The sequence below is a fragment of the Bos javanicus genome, chromosome X (assembly GCF_032452875.1).
Source record: "Bos javanicus breed banteng chromosome X, ARS-OSU_banteng_1.0, whole genome shotgun sequence".
Lineage (NCBI taxonomy): Eukaryota > Metazoa > Chordata > Mammalia > Artiodactyla > Bovidae > Bos > Bos javanicus.
In genome coordinates, this window is record NC_083897.1 from 61995824 (window position 1) to 62012107 (window position 16284).

General features: G+C 37.4%; 1 protein-coding gene across 9 annotated transcripts in view; it reads left to right on the top strand.

Moving 5' to 3' along the window:
• Positions 1 to 16284, top strand: part of LOC133243052 (putative bifunctional UDP-N-acetylglucosamine transferase and deubiquitinase ALG13) — a 73717-nt gene that overhangs the window by 23946 nt on the left and 33487 nt on the right. For all 9 annotated transcript variants that reach the window (XR_009734954.1, XR_009734953.1, XR_009734955.1 and 6 more), the window contains exons 5-12: positions 1174 to 1246; positions 5846 to 5927; positions 6131 to 6293; positions 11852 to 11927; positions 12927 to 13035; positions 14615 to 14679; positions 14995 to 15095; positions 16113 to 16240. Coding sequence is in view for 6 of the 9 variants with exons in the window: in XM_061409493.1 (XP_061265477.1) it covers positions 1174 to 1246; positions 5846 to 5927; positions 6131 to 6293; positions 11852 to 11927; positions 12927 to 13035; positions 14615 to 14679; positions 14995 to 15095; positions 16113 to 16240 (797 nt within the window). In the remaining 3 variants the exon portion in view is untranslated. The remainder of the gene's footprint in view (positions 1 to 1173; positions 1247 to 5845; positions 5928 to 6130; positions 6294 to 11851; positions 11928 to 12926; positions 13036 to 14614; positions 14680 to 14994; positions 15096 to 16112; positions 16241 to 16284) is intronic.

The window sequence follows — 16284 nt, forward strand, 5'->3', positions numbered from 1 at the left end:
CTTTAAAACTGCAAAGTAGCATTTCTGAAAGCATAGGCTTTTGAAAATAGCTATAAAATGTGGGTTGTAGGGAATCTTGTTCATTTAAGGAGTTGGATCTGTGGATGACTTCTTCATTCTTAGGATGTGAGATGGAACATACCTTGATAGAGTCAGAACTGTCTTGTATGGGAACTTGTTCAAAGGTAGTGTTTTGCAGTCTGCTTATCCTTCACTAAATCCAGCAAGAAGTAATACAGAAGAGGTATTGAGCAGGTAGCTAATCAGATGATGCTTTTAAATAGGGAACCAGTTTTTAAATTGGCCTTCTTTTTGTTTTTGTATGGCTCTAGCTAAGAATGCTTTATAAAATTTTTTAAATGGTTTAAAAAAATCAAAAGAAGAATAACATTTCATGGCATATGAAAATTATGTAAAAGTCAAATTTCAGTGTCCATAAATAAAGCATTATTGGAACATAATCATGTACATTTGTTTATACATTGTCTATGGCTGCTTTCAGGCTAGAAAGTCAAAGTTAAGTAAATCATATAGCCTGCAAAAGCCATATATTTGTTATCTGGTCATTTACCAAGAAAATTTTTCATTTACCAAGAAAATTTTGCCAACCCCTACTTTAAATAAATAGCCTCCAAAACTTACAGATATTCATACAGTGGGAAGTTTATCTTCTTTACTCCTCCTTTCCTCAAATTAAAATGCATTTTTAAAATGCATAGGACTTTAGGGACAGTTAGCTGCTGCTAAGTCGCTTCAGTCGTGTCCGACTCTGTGCGACCCCGTAGACGGCAGGCCACCAGGCTCCCCGTCCCTGGGATTCTCCAGGCAAGAACACTGGAGTAGGTTGCCATTTCCTTCTCCGATGCATGAAAGTGAAAAGTGAAAGTGAAGTCGCTCAGTCATGTCCGACTCATAGCGACCCCATGGACGGCAGCCTACCAGGCTCCTCCGCCCATGGGGTTTTCCAGGCAAGAGTACTGGAGTGGGGTGCCATTGCCTTCTCCGGGGACAGTTAGCTAGCTATGCTGAATTAAAATTTAACCTCTTAAGCATTTGAGTTATTTTATATGAACAAAGTAGGCAGTTTAAAAGCACAACTATTTGTTCCTATAACTATTTCTTGTGTATACTAAATTGTCTCTTCTCATCCATCTTTGTTTTCTACACATGTAGTCGGGATTTCATTCTTTATCGCTATCCTGGCAAGCCTCCAACTTCTGTCACAGATAATGGCTATGAAAACAAGGTAAGAAGATAAGTGAGTGTTTACTAAAATAAAAAATTGAATGATACTACCAGTTTGCTATCAACAAATCATCCTTTTTTAAACCAATTAATGAAAAATAAGCACAGTCTAAAAGCCAAGCTTTTTTACAAGCAAGCCTTTTCATCTCCTGTTAGCCTTAGTATTGTTAGCTATCTTTCTGAACAACCTGATCCTGTCACCCCTCTGTAGTAGGAAAAAACCCACCCAAAACCCTAATTGACTATTCACTGATTAGAAGATAGGATCAAACTCTGAAGCAAGACATTCAGTGCCCTTATTGTTGTTCAGTCGCTCAGTTGTTTCAGACTCTTTGTGACCCCATGGACTGCAGCACGCCAGGCTTCCCTGTCTTTCACCATCTCCTGGAGCTTGCTCAAACTCATATCCATTGAGTCAGTGATGCCATCCCAACTGTCTCCTCCTCTGTCTTCCCCTTGTCCTACCATCAATCTTTTCCAGCATCAGTCTTTTCCAGTGAGTCAGCTCTTTTCATCAGGTATTGGAGCTTCAGCTTTAGCATCAGTCCCTCCACTGAATATTCAGGACTGATCTCCTTTAGGATGGACTGGATAGATCTCCTTGCAGTCCAAGGGACTCTCAAGAGTCTTCTCCAACACCACAGTTCAAAAGCATCAATTCTTCAGTGCTCAGCTTTCTTTATGGTCCAATTCTCACATCCGTACATGACTACTGGAAAACCCATAGTTTTGACTACAGACATTTGTCAGTAAAGTAAGTCTCTGCTTTTTAATATGCTGTTTAGGTTTGTCATAGCTTTTCTTCCAAGGAGCAAGCATCTTTTAATTTCAAGACTGCAGTCACCATCTTCAGTGATTTTGGAGCCCAAGAAAAAAGTCTGTCACTGTTTCCACTGTTTTCCCATCTATTTGCCATGAAGTGATGGGAACAGATGCCATGATCTTAGTTTTTTGAATGTTGAATTTTAAGCTAGCTTTTTCACTTTCCTCTTTCACCTTCATCAAGAGGCTCTTTAGTTCCTCTTCACTTTTTGCCAGGGTCCCAAACCTTCTCTCCAGCTTCATTGTCCTTCAGCCTTAGTATATTGTGAGGCCAGAGTGTCCAGCTTTCATGATTTCCTATGTATCTAAAATGTCAGTTTCTTTGAAACCTTACCAACTCCCCTGGAGTTATTTCCTCCCTTTTTGTTCCCCTAGCATCACCCAGGTAATTATAGTGTTTATCACCTTATATATGTTGTCATGTCTGTTTTTCTTATTAGTCTGAAAGTTTCTTAAGTATAGGGACATTGTGCTAAACTACTGTCTAGTAAAGTGCCTGGAAAAATAGTAGGAGGTTGTTGTGTTGGTTGAGAACTCTCAGCAGGTAAACAAGTTGTTTTTCAGCATACAGCTTTTCTTCCAAAGAGTTTTTAAGAACACCCTTCTATCCACATGATTTTATTAGTGAATACAGATTACACAGTACTTGAGTCTTGTCTGTTTCATACCATAGAGCAAAATTCAGGCAGCATTTTGATAGTAAGAAAAGACTAGACAGTGGTAGAACTGTTAGAATATTACATTAGTCTAGATAGAAGACCTGAACTAGGCAAGTGGCATTAAGAATAAAAAAGACTGAATAGGATGCAAGAGATAACTTCAATTGTAAGTATAAAGTGGAACATGTTAATTATTTTACCAATGTGTGCTAAGTCGCTTCAGTTGTGTCCGACTCTTTGTGACCCCATGGACTGTAGCCCGCCAGGGTCCTCTCTCCATGGGATTCTCTAGGCAAGAATACTGGAGTGGGTTGCCATTTCCTTCTCCAGGGGATCTTCCTGACCCGGGATTGAACTCGTGTTTTTTTATGTCTCCTGCACTGGCAGGCAGATTCTTTACCACTAGCACCACCTGCAAAGTCAAGTACTTCCCTTTTTTTTTTTTTTCCATCAATAGTATTTAAAATACTATTTTACCAGTAGTACTGCCAATTTGTTCAGTAAACATTAAGCCCCTATAGTGTACCAGGCAATTGACTGGGCTTTGGGGATACCAAAATTAATAAAGCAGAATCCTTGCCCTTTTCTTATGAAGACAGACATGTAAATGATACAGTGCAGTGATATATTTTACAATAGAAATATTTGCAAGGAGCATAGAAGAAAAAGCCCTTCACTGTGCTTGAGGGAGTACAGAAAGTTTCATGGTAGTTGTGATATTTAAGTGAAATATCCAAAAAATGAATCTAACAAGTATGAAGGGCAGTCTATTCAGAGGAAACACTATATGCAAAGGCATAGAAGCAAGAGTTAATTTGTTAGCTGATTCCTTCAATCTCTAATTTTTTCAAACAATTTAAAGGCCAGGCTTACTAACCAAATTATTTCAGTAAAAATGCTCCCTGGATCCATATGATGGAATCTGTTTATATAAATCTGTCTAAGACCTTTTTGAATTTTTGTTCAAAAACCTCTAATCTTGTGTAAGGGATGTAATCCCAAGTGATCAAGTCTGTTTCATTTTGAAGCCGCTTCTGGCATCACCAACCTGAGGTAACAAAGAGAATTCTCTGTGATCTATAAGAGGATAGTGTCACCAAGTTTCCTTAGTAGAAAATTATCGTAAACACTCTTCTTTTCTACTTTCCTACACTACCCTGGCTAATTTCTCCCAGTAAACCAGTTCTCTGACCCCAGGTCTATTATTCTTCCCTAGTCTTTTTTTTTTTTTTTGAAATCACAACTCTATCAATATAATCCATTTCAAAGTTCTGAGAGGGCATATCAAGCTAAAGTAAAACACAAAAAATTTAAGTTGCAAAGTTTCACCCACCCCAGGCAGTATTTGCATTTAAGAGAAGGTTTAGTAGTATTGCTCCTATATAGCATATTGGTACACTGCTATAAAATACAGTGAATAACATTTTGAATAAATTGAAATTCTTCCCCTATAGTCTTAAGTTTGGGATTTTGGTGTATTTGTCCTGTTTTCTCCATTTTTAGAAGTTAAGCTATATCTTTTGACTTCTGTTAGGATTTCTGTTATATTCACTCAATTTGTAAAAGTTCCCATCTTTTGCAAATTTATAAATCAGGACTTGTGTGGTATATTATCAGGAATGTTATTGAGGCTGAGAGTGTTACCTTAGTAGTGGGTTTTTTTTTGTTTTTGTTTTTGTTTTTTTGCAGTTTATTTTTCTTACTGATTTCTAATCTCAGCATTGTGGTTAAAAGAGATGCTTGATATGATTTCAGTTTTCTTAAATTTACCAACACTTGATTTGTGGATGAAGATGTGATCTCTCCTGGAGAGTGTTCTGTATGCACTTGATAAGAAAGTGTGTTTTGCCACTTTTGGGTAGAATGTCCTGTAAATGTCAGTTAAGTCCGACTGGTTTGTTGTGCCATTTAAAGCTTGTGTTTCCTTATTTATTTTCTGACTGCATGGTTTGTCCATTGGTGTAAGTGGCGTGTTACAATTCCCCACTATTGTGTTGCTGTATTTCCCCTTCTACGACTATTAGTATTTGCCTTATGTATTGAGGTGCTCTTGACATTTAAAAGTAACTGTCTTACCTCCCTTAGCACGATTATCTCTAGATCCATTCATGCTGCTGCAAATGCTATTGTTTCATTCTTTTTTTTTTGTCTGAGTAATGTGCTGGGGGATGTGTGTGTGTGTATAAACCACATCTTTTTGGAAATCAACCACATACAAAGATGGTAAGAAGGTTAAAAGACAAAGTAGTGAAATATCTATATCCATAATCAGTTAAGGGATACACAAAATAGATGTAAAATATGATGTCAAAACAGTAGTGAGGGGAGAAGGGTAAAAATGCAGTTGATAAGATGCATCTGGAATTAAGAGATCAGCAGTTTAAAATCATCACGTATATGTAGAGAGATTGCCGTATATAAATTTAATGCTAACTGTAAACCAGAAATCTATAATAGATACACTCACATAATAGAGAAAACAATCCAAATGTTAAGATTAGAGGAAGTCATTGGCTCATAAGGGAAGAGAACAGAAGGAACAAAAAATTACAAAAACAACTTCAAAACAGTTAAAAAAGAATAAAAGGATGGAAAATTGTGTCAAGTATCTGGAGTAACTTAAACTCTAGTATACTGCTAGTATGAGTATAAATTGCATAACCACTTTGGAAAATATTTTTTTTATGGACATGGTTGATTTACTGTATTGTGCTAGTTTCAGGTGTGCAGTGGGGTGATTCAGTTATATATATATATTATATATATATATATGTATATTTATTTTTCAGATTCTTTTCACTTATTAAAAAATAAAAGTAAAAAAATAAAGGTCACTGTCCAGAAAATGTTTTAATGGCATACAGGTTTCATTTATCTGTATTTAGATTTTAGAAGTTGCTTTTTTCCCAGCTCTATTGAGATTTAATTGACATATATGCTAAGTGAAGTGAGTCAAATAGAGAAAGACAAATACTGTATGATATCACATGTGGAATCTGAAAGTTACTTTTTTTAAAAAGCAAATATATTTAATTTTTGATTTCTGATTAGCAGCTTCAAATATTTCAGGGTTGTAAGATGTCTAACATTAACTTTACTTGCTGTGTGTTTTTTTTCAGATTCTACTCTGCTATTCAAGTAATGGTCATTATGATTCAGTGTACTCAAAGCAATTTCAGTCAAGTGCAGCTGTTTGTCAAGGTATGTGAAGGCTTTATAAATGTTTGGGTGTGCTTTCAGATGGTTTGTTGCCAATCTTCAAATTGGGGGGTCTACCATAAATAGCTCTTCTAAAACTTTGTTGGTGCCTGTTGAATTTGTATACTGGATTATAGCTATTTTCACTTTGTTATGAAAAACTCTTATTTGACAACTGGAGTCTTGATTATTTGTTTTTCCTTTAGCTGTATTGTATGAAATTCTCTATAAAGATGTGTTTGTTGTGGATGAAGAAGAGTTGAAGACTGCAGTTGAGTTGTTTCGAAGTGGTTCCAAGAAGAACAGGAACAATGCTGTGACTGGCAATGAGGATGTCCATATTGACTACAAGAGTTCAATTCAAGATAGGTAACAAAGGGAAAAGGGATGTCAGCTATAGGATCATCTTGTTTCTGTGCATCATTTGAAATTGGAAGGGACCTGGTAGGCTTGTGATTTAGACTATTTCTATACAGTCATCTCTCAACATTTGCAGGGGATTGGTGCCAGGACCCCTGCAAACACCAAAACACTCAATGCTCAAGTCCCTTAAATAAAGTGTAGTATGTGCAGTCAGCCCTCTCCATATCCATTGGCTCTGCATCCACAGGTTCAACCAGTTCCATCTGCAGTTGTTTGAATCTGAGAATGTGGAACCTGCTGAAATGAAGGGGCCAACTTCATGTACACACACATGTATGTATATATGTATGCTCTTATGTACAGGGATATACATTTTTTTAATGGGAGAAGAGACATTTTACCAAAAGATACATTGCATTGTGAAACACTCAGGCTTTGGGTGTTTGATCCAAGTCAGAATCATTCTTTATTCCTGTTCTCCTGTTAATCTGTCTTGTGTCAATTTTTAGTCCATCCAAAAGAACTCAAGAGGGGTGGGGTGGGGGGGAATTTTTCCCTCCTGACACATCTTGAGTCTGACCCCCAGAATCAATTTTTTAGTTGCTAGAAGAAACTTTAGAACTGTCTAATCCCATGATTCTCAAACTTATATACAAATTACTTAGGGCGGTTGTTTAGAAAGGCACATTTTGGGGCCTCTTTTTAAAATTGAAGGTCAGAATAGGGCCAGGAATCTACTTTTTAAGCAAGTATACCCAAATATTCTATACAGGTAGGCCATGACCACACTTGAGGGTAGGGAACAACTAGTTCTAAATCAGTACATCGATTTGTAGATGGTAACTGAGGTTCATAGTGGTTACTTGACACATACATCCAGCTACCAGAAAAGAATCTCTCAGGCTAAAGGGGAGTTTTAGGCACTTTTGAGTGTCTGCCTTTGGTACTCACTAGAAGTGTACATTGTGTGACCTCTTAGGAAGCAGCTGTGTTGAACAGATTAAGTCAAAAACTTTGAGATCATAAAGTAGCTGTCATCTTATATTTCTTCCTGATTCTTCTGTCTAGAATTCAGATAGGTTTCATGCTTGTCAGATGTAACCTTTTTGTTATCTTGCAGTTCTATTTCTTGAATGTATAATGCTTGGTTTTTTCTTTTTTTGGATAAAGAGGTTTTTTTTAAACAAACAAACTTACAGTCAGCACTCCCAATCCAGATGTGGAGCCTGTGGATATAAAAGGCTTGAGGGACTTGAGAATCTTGAATTTGGTACCTGCCTGCGGTCCTGGACCCAATCTCCCATGGATACCAAGAGATGACTGTATTAGGGGTGTGGGGGGTGGCAACCATTTATATCAGGGTAGAAGTTGCTTCATGCTTTACTGATTATTCATCCTAAGAACTTGAGGCTTAGTTTTAGGGAACAGACTGGTGGACACAGCGGGGAAGGAGAGGGCAGACAAATCGAGAAAGTAGCATTGACATACATAAGCTACCAATGCGTAAATTAGATAACTAGCGGGAAGCTGCTGTATAACACAGGGAGCACAATCTGGTGCTCTGTGATGATGTAGAGGGGTGGAATGGGGGGAGGGAAGGAGGTTCAAGAGGGAGGGTGTGTGTATATATATATATACACACACACACACACACACACACACACACACATATATATAAAAAATTATGACTGATTCACATTGGTGTATGGCAGAGACCGCCACAACATTGTAAAGCGATTATCCTCCAATTTAAAAAAAACACCCGAGGCCTACAGAAACTTAAAGTAGTAGGAAGGCAAGGTGTATTAGTTATTTTCTGCTACATAACAATATTTCCACAAACTTAAACTATGAGATAAGAATGTGGTTTTAAGCTCTTATGTGGGTTAGGAATCTGGGCACAGCTTAGCTGGGTCTTCTGCTTAGGATGTCACAAGAATGTACTGAGGGTTTTGATCAAGATTGAGTTATCATCTGGAGCTTTGGGGAAAAATCCAGGTGGTTCTTGGTGGTATTCAATTCCATGCAGCTCTAGGACTAAGAACATCAGCTTTTTGTTGACAACGAGAGATAACCCTCAGCTCATTGTGGCATGGGGTTGGTGAACATGGCTGATTCCTTATAGTCAGCAAAAGAGAGAGAGATCAGCAAGACAGGCACTACATTGTTATTCAGTGTAATGATATCAGTTCAGTTCAGTTCAATTCACTCAGTCGTGTCCAACTCTTTGCAACCCCATGGACTGCAGCATGCCAGGCCTCGCTGTCCATCACCAACTAACGGAATTTACCCAAACTCATGTCCATGGAGTTTGTGATACCATCCAACCATCTCATCCTCTGTCGTCCCCTTCTCCTCCCACCTTCAATCTTTCCCAGCATCAGGGTCTTCAAAGGAGTCAGCTCTTTGCATCAGGTGGCCAAAGTATTGGAGTATCAGCTTCAGCATCAGTCCTTCCAATCATTCAGGAATGATTTCCTTTATGATGGAGTGGTTGGATCTCCTTGCAGTCCAAGGGACTCTCAAGAGTCTTCCACAACATCACAGTTCAAATGCATCAATTCTTCGGCAGTCAGCTTTCTTTATAGTCCAACTCTCACATCCATACGTGACTATTGCAAAAACCATAGCTTTGACTAGATGGACCTTTGTTGGCAAAGTAATGTCTCTGCTTTTTAATATGCTCTCTAGGTTGGTCATAACTTTCCTTCCAAGGAGTAAGCATCTTTTGATTTCAAGGCTGCAGTCACCATCTGTAGTGATTTTGGAGCCCCCCAAAATAAAGTCAGCCACTTTTTCCCCATCTATTTGCCAAGAAGTGATGGGACCAGATGCCGTATTAGTTTTCTGAATGTTGCGTTTTAAGCCAGCCTTTTCACTCTCCTCTTTCACTTTCATCAAGAGGCTCTTTAGTTCTTCTTCACTTTCTGCCATAAGGGTGGTGTCATCTGCATATCTGATGTTATTGATATTTCTCCTGGCAGTCTTGATTCCAGCTTGTGCTTCATCCAACCCAGTGTTTCTCATCATGTACTCTGCATATAAGTTAAATAAGCAGGGTGACAATATACAGCCTTGACGTACTCCTTTTCCTATTTGGAACCAGTCTGTTGTTCGATGTCCAGTTCTAACTGTTGCTTCCTGACCTGCATACAGATTTCTCAAGAGGCAGGTCAGGTGGTCTGGTATTCTCATCTCTTTAAGAATTTTCCACAGTTTGTTGTGGTCTACACAATCAAAGGCTTTGGTGTAATCAATAAAGCAGAAATAGATGTTTTCCTGGAATTCTCTTGCTTTTTCTATGATCCAACAGATGTTGGCAATTTGAACTCTGGTTCCTCTGCCTTTTCTAAGTCCAAGTTGAGCCTCTGGAAGTTCACATTTTATGTACTATTGAAGCCTGGCTTGGAGAATTTTGATCATTACTTTGCTAGCATGTGAGATGAATGCAATTGTGTGGTAGTTTGAACATTCTTTGGCATTGCCCTTCTTCAGGATTGAAATGAAAACTGACCTTTTCGTGTCCTGTGGCCACTGCTGAGTTTTCCAAATTTGCTGGTGTATTGAATGCAGCACTTGCACAGCATCATCTTTTAGGATTTGAAATAGCTCAACTGGAATTCAGTTACCTCCACTAGCTTTGTAGTGTTGTTTCCTAAGGCTCACTTGACTTCACATTCCAGGATGTCTGGCTCTAGTTGAGTGATCACACCATCGTGATTATCTTGGTCATGAAGATCTTTTTTGTACAGTTCTTCTGTGTATTCTTGCCACCTCTTCTTAATATCTTCTGCTTATGTTAGGTCCATACCATTTCTGTCCTTTATTGAGCCTATCTTTGCATGAAATGTTCCCTTGGTATCTCTAATTTTCTTGAAGAGATCTCTAGTCTTTCCCATTCTATTGTTATTCTCTGTTTCTTCACACTGATCGCTGAGGAAGGCTTTCTTATCTCTCCTTGCTATTCTTTGGAACTCTGCATTCATATGCTTATATCTTTCCTTTTCTCCTTTGCTTTTCACTTCTCTTCTCTTCATAGCTATTTGTAAGGCCTCCTCAGACATCCATTTTGTTTTTTTTGGTTTTTTTTTTTTGCATTTCTTTTCCATGGGGATGGTCTTTATCCCTGTCTGCAATACAGTGTCACACACCTCTGTCCATAATTCATTAGGCACTCTATCAGATCTATTCCCTTAAATCTATTTCTCACTTTCACTGTATAATCATAAGGGATTTGATTTAGGTTATACCTGAGTGGTCTAGTGGGTTTCCCTACTTTCTTCAATTTAAGTCTGAATTTGACAATAAGGAGTTCATGATCTAAGCCACAGTCAGCTCCTGGTCTTGTTTTTGCTGACCGTGTAGAGCTTCTCCATCTTTGGCTGCAAAGAATATAACCAATCTGACTTTGATGTTGGCCATCTGGTGATGTCCATGTGTAGAGTCTTCTCTCGTGTTGTTGGAAGAGGGTGTTTGCTATGACCAGTGTGTTCCCTTGGCAAAATTCTATTAGCCTTTGCCCTGCTTCATTCTGTACTCTAAGGCCAAATTTGCCTGTTACTCCAGGTTTCTTGACTTCCTACTTTTGCATTTCAGTCCCCTATAATGAAAAGGACATCTTTTTTGGGTGTTAGTTCTAAAAGGTCTTGTAGGTCTTCATAGAACTGTTCAACTTCAGCTTCTTTAGTGTTAGTGGTTGGGGAGTAGGCTTGGATAACCATGATATTGAATGGTTTGCCTTTTAAATGAACAGAGATCATTCTGTTGTTTTTGAGATTACATCCAAAAACACTTCGGATTCTTTTGTTGACCATGATGGCTACTCCATTTCTTCTGAGGGATTCCTGCCCGCAGTAGTAGATATAATGGTCATCTGAGTTAAATTCACCCATTCCAGTCCATTGTAGTTCGCTGATTCCTAAAATGTCGACGTTCACATCTTGCCATCTCCTGTGTTTGACTGCTTCCAATTTGCCTTGATTCATGGACCTAACATTCCAGGTTCCTATGCAATATTGCTCTTTACAGCATTGGACTTTGCTTCTATCACCAGTCACATCCACAGCTGGGTGTTGTTTTTGCTTTGGTTCTGTCTCTTCATTCTTTCTGCAGTTATTTCTCCGCTCATCTCTAGTAGCATATTGGGCACCAACTGATCTGAGGAGTTCATGTTTCAGTGACCTATCTTTTTGCCTTTTCATACTCTTCATGGGGTTCTCAAGGCAAGAATACTATACATCATGTATATAATGATATACATCCTGTCTATTGGTTAGATGCAGGCTTAGAGGGGAATCGTACAAGCATGTGAACACCAGTAGGTGGGGACCATAGGGACCATCTTAAGATTTTTTCCCCACAGGAGGGGTGAAATACAGAAGGTGTAAGTAGCACGTACTTTAAGAAAAAGAAGCATAATGTTGGGATGTTGGGATGAAAAAAATATTTGCCTCATTTTTAGAATTGAACTACTTTACCACTAGGTGGTGGTATAGTCATTAAACTTAAGACTGCTTAGCTACTGCATTTATATAAAGCTCTTTGTTCTAAATCTTTTCAATTAGGACTGAAGAGTGGGGTGCCTGCTGCAATGTTGAAAATATACCAGAGGGGTACAATCAAGGAACAGACGAAACAAAGGTTTGAGATCTTCTAGGGCAAATAATTTTCATAATCTTGGTTTGCAATATTATAAGTTAAACTAGTAAAGGTCAGATGGTCCATTTTAGTTATATAGGGTGGGGGAGGAGCTGATGTTTTCCTTTGTGGAAGTCTTGATCTGAAAATGTAAAATGTGTGCTTAATGTTCTCTTAATTTTTATTCTTATGGAGTTGTAATTTTTTTCCAAAGCTTACTCTGAACACTTCAGAAATTTCAGAAGCTGTTGTTTTCAAGTTAAAGTAATATTAGAAACCTAGTGGATATTTGGTTTGCAGTCAATCTTCTGTTGCTAAGGTTTCTTTTTGTCATTAAAGAGAATAATGTTTATTCCTGTTTTACTCAAAAAAAAAAATAGACAGTAATCCTAGTTAGAGAAGCAAGGGGAATTTTACCATCTGTATAGGTCTAAAATCAAGCAGACCTTCAGTTTGAGACTAGTTAAATAGGGCAAATATTACTAAAACAATCTTTGTGTATGCCCTCAAGTACTGGTAATTTGGAAACAGTATGGAATACCATGACATTCTAGGAAAGCAGAAGAAAAAGCTAATTCTTTGGAAATTGTAACAGATTTTGATCAAAACGAAGTAGTTTTCAGATTTGTCCAGTTGACTTTAGGGTACAGAAACACTTGCACCTCTGTGTATATCAAGATGAGACTTGTTGAATAGCCCTGACTGAATCTTTAATTCTTGTCTGTGTTGCATTGGTTAATATATGTCCTGAGTTATTGGATGCTTTAGAAAACATTTCCCTTCTGTCATCTATAACCTTTTAGATTTCTGCATATTACTTATTTAGACTCCTGCTTTTTAAAATACACAGTAAAAGTTATCGTGGATTTAATTTCTTTTAATAAAGAAGGAAAGGCCTATATGTACATAGTTTTATAAAAAGGAAAAGAACCTTATTTCTTCCTTCTTCATAGAAGGAAGACTTAAGGATGGTGAGTTGTAGCATGATTATTTTTGTTTTAGTCTCCAGAAAATCCATCAAAGATGCTCTTCCCCTATAAGGTGCTCAAAGCCCTGGATCCAGAAATCTATCGTAATGTAGAATTTGATGTTTGGTTGGACAGCAGAAAAGGTAATGAAATAACAGGATATTTTTGAATCCTGGCAGATCTAGGAGAACAGTTTTGCAAATTCTTTTTAAATAAGAGATGTTTTCAAACCATGGTTATGAAAAACACGTTTATATGTTTATATGGTACTTTTAGCCTACTCAATACATGATTTAAGTCCAAAGGAGGAAGCAAATAGGGATAGAATTGGTGAGGGATCTTTTAGAGTGTGATGTTCATCAGGGACTTCAACTTTGCAAAGACTCTGTCTTTAGATAACTTTAAGAGTACCAGAATTGTAAGTGGATATAAGTTCCACTTAAGTTTAATGTGTTAAGATGGATGATAGATGACTAGGTCAAGTGTTAGCAAACTGTGACATGTGAGTCAAATCCAATCTGCTACCTGTTTTTTTATGGTCCATGAACTAAGAATGGTTTTCTATTTTTAAGTGGCAGGGAAAAATTAAAAGAACAATATGTTGTGACACATGAAAATTATATTCAATTCTCAGTGACCATAAGGTTTTATGACAGATTTAAATAGTTGCAACAGAGTCTGTATGGCCTACATTCTTTAAAATATTTATCATCTAGCTTTTTACAGAGAAAATTTGCCAACCCTTGAAATAGGTAATTGTTTCTCTCTCCTTATAACTAAGTTGATCAAATTACGTCTTAAAGTTCTGCCATCAGTGTAGCCTTTAATGTTTCGTATTCAACTCCTTGGACCTTGGTGGTGAGCCTAGGTATGGTTAATAATCTAGAATGAGATTAATACCTTGTAGAACACAATAAATGGCTAAAAATACAGTTGACCCTTGAACAACATGAAGGTTAGGGTCACTGATCCTCCAAGCGGTTGAAAATCCAGATATAATTTGTAATCTGCCCTCAGTATTCCCAATTCCTCTGTATCCACAGTTCCACATCCTCAGATTCAACCAACCTCAGTATTTGTAGTACTATTGAAAAAAATCTACATATGAGTGGATCCCTGCAGTTCAAACCCATGTTGTTCAGGGGAAAACTGTATTGCTTTGAAGCAGCTGCATAGTCTTTCTTTTTCTTTTTTTTTTTTTTATTTTCTTAAAAAAAATTGAAGTGTTACTTTCAAATTGAACCTTATTGGTGTATGACTAATTCTAAGATTACAACCTCTAAGTTTCCACTTATTTGTGTCTTATAGCACAGAACTATTCTGGCAAATCTCCTTAAATTAACCACAGTAATAACCTGTTAAGAGTGATGGAGAGACCTTTCAGGACAGTGGTCCCCCACCTTTTTGTCACTAGGGACTGATTTCATGGAAGACAGTTTTTCCATGGACCGGGAGGGGAATGGTTTTGGGATGGTTCAAGCATGTTACATGTATTGTGCACTTTATTTTTATTATTACATCAGCTCCACCTCAGATCATCAGGCATTAGATCCCGGAGGTTGGGGAACCCTGCTTCAGGACATTTTCCCTACAGATTTTAGATTATAGGGGTTGGTAGCATTGTCAAAAACACTGTGGTAAAAACAAATTAGAAAATGAACTGTTGTAAAACAGGAAAGGAACCAGTTCAGTTGAGCTTGAATCTTCATTTTCTTTTAATAGAACTTCAAAAATCTGATTATATGGAGTATGCTGGGAGACAGTACTATTTGGGAGACAAATGTCAGGTTAGTTGTTTCTTTAAAGACTCAGTAATTTGCTTTTCTGAGATTGTGGTTTTAGTCATTAATATGTGATTAACAAAACTAATTAATGTTTATGTTAGGTTTTAATTACAAACTTGTGATTATATGTGAAGTGTAAAGCTTTTTCAGCTTGTGCTGCCTCCATTGAACTGGACTGGCAGTGTTTATTATCAGCTGCTTTAATAAGTAGATACTGAACTCCATTTCAGGAGAAGAAGTATTTTTGCTTAGCAAAAGCCAGATCTGCTGATAGACTCAAGACTAGATGTGTTCTTACTGTCTCTTCCCCTCTTTCAGGTTCGCTTGGAATCAGGTGGAAGATATTATAATGCTCATATTCAGGAAGTTGGAAATGAAAACAGTTCAGTAACAGTCTTCATTGAAGAGCTGGCAGAAAAGTAAGAATATAATAATTTGTTGAATTAACTAAAATCTTTGGCTCTTGATGCCTTTTTATAGTCTTAAATTGAGAATTACCAGGATGCTAGTAAGAGAACAAAGTTATATCTGGTACTGGCCTAAGATGACTTATTTTGAATTGTAAAAGCATGTGATGAAGTATGAAATTTCAGTAAGTCTATGCATAAATTTTGAAATCCTAGGTAATAGCCAACTTATTAGAAATATTAAGAACAACAAAATTCTGATATAAATTTATACTAATTTGAAAGCTAGTTTGCTAACTGAGCCTCTGCCAATATCAAATTAGGCTAGTCCATTCGTTCTCAAACTTTAACATACCCCAGAATTACATGGAGAGTTTGTTAAAATTCAGATTGATGAGCTCTGTCCCCAAAGTTTGATTTAGTAAGTTTGTGATGGGGTCCAAGACTTTGAACTTGTAAAAAGTTTCCAGGTGATACTAATGCTGTTGGTACACTTTGAGAACCATTAAACTAGGCTGTGCTGCCCTAACAACCACACTCTCAGCAAACTTAGAGTTCATTTCTTTCTCATTTAGCATGTTTATAGTAGGTCAACAAAGGGGCCCAGGTTGACAAGGGCTCTATCCAGACATATACTGCCATGATCACAGGCAGGTGGAAAATGAAAACATGACAAACCATGTGCTGACTTTTAAAGCATATGCTCACATTTTACTGGCCAAAATACGTTACATAATTAAGCCTAAAGTCAGTGGGGTGAGAAAATATAATCCTTCTCCAAGGAGAGGCAACAATTATTTGTAAACTAGTCTACCACAATCTTTCCTACTTAATGTGATATGTGCTATAAACAGCTATGAATTTATACAAACTGCTCTTAGTTTTCTAATGTACAAAGAAAACTTCAATAAGGAGGCTAGGGGTTACAGGTTTAAGTAGAAAACACTTGAAAATGAAGCAGGAGGGATGTGTATAAAATGAGAATTGACTGTTTTGCAGTGGCTTCATGTTGTTATCTCTACCTTTAAGGCATGTTGTTCCACTAGTTGACTTAAAACCAGTTACCCAAGTGACACCTGTTCCTGCCTGGAATGCTATGCCCAGTAGGAAAGGAAGAAGTTACCAGAAAATTCCTGGGGGCTATATCCCAGAAATAGGTTTGTATACTGAAAGTTTTATTATTTTCCTCTTCTTGTACTTA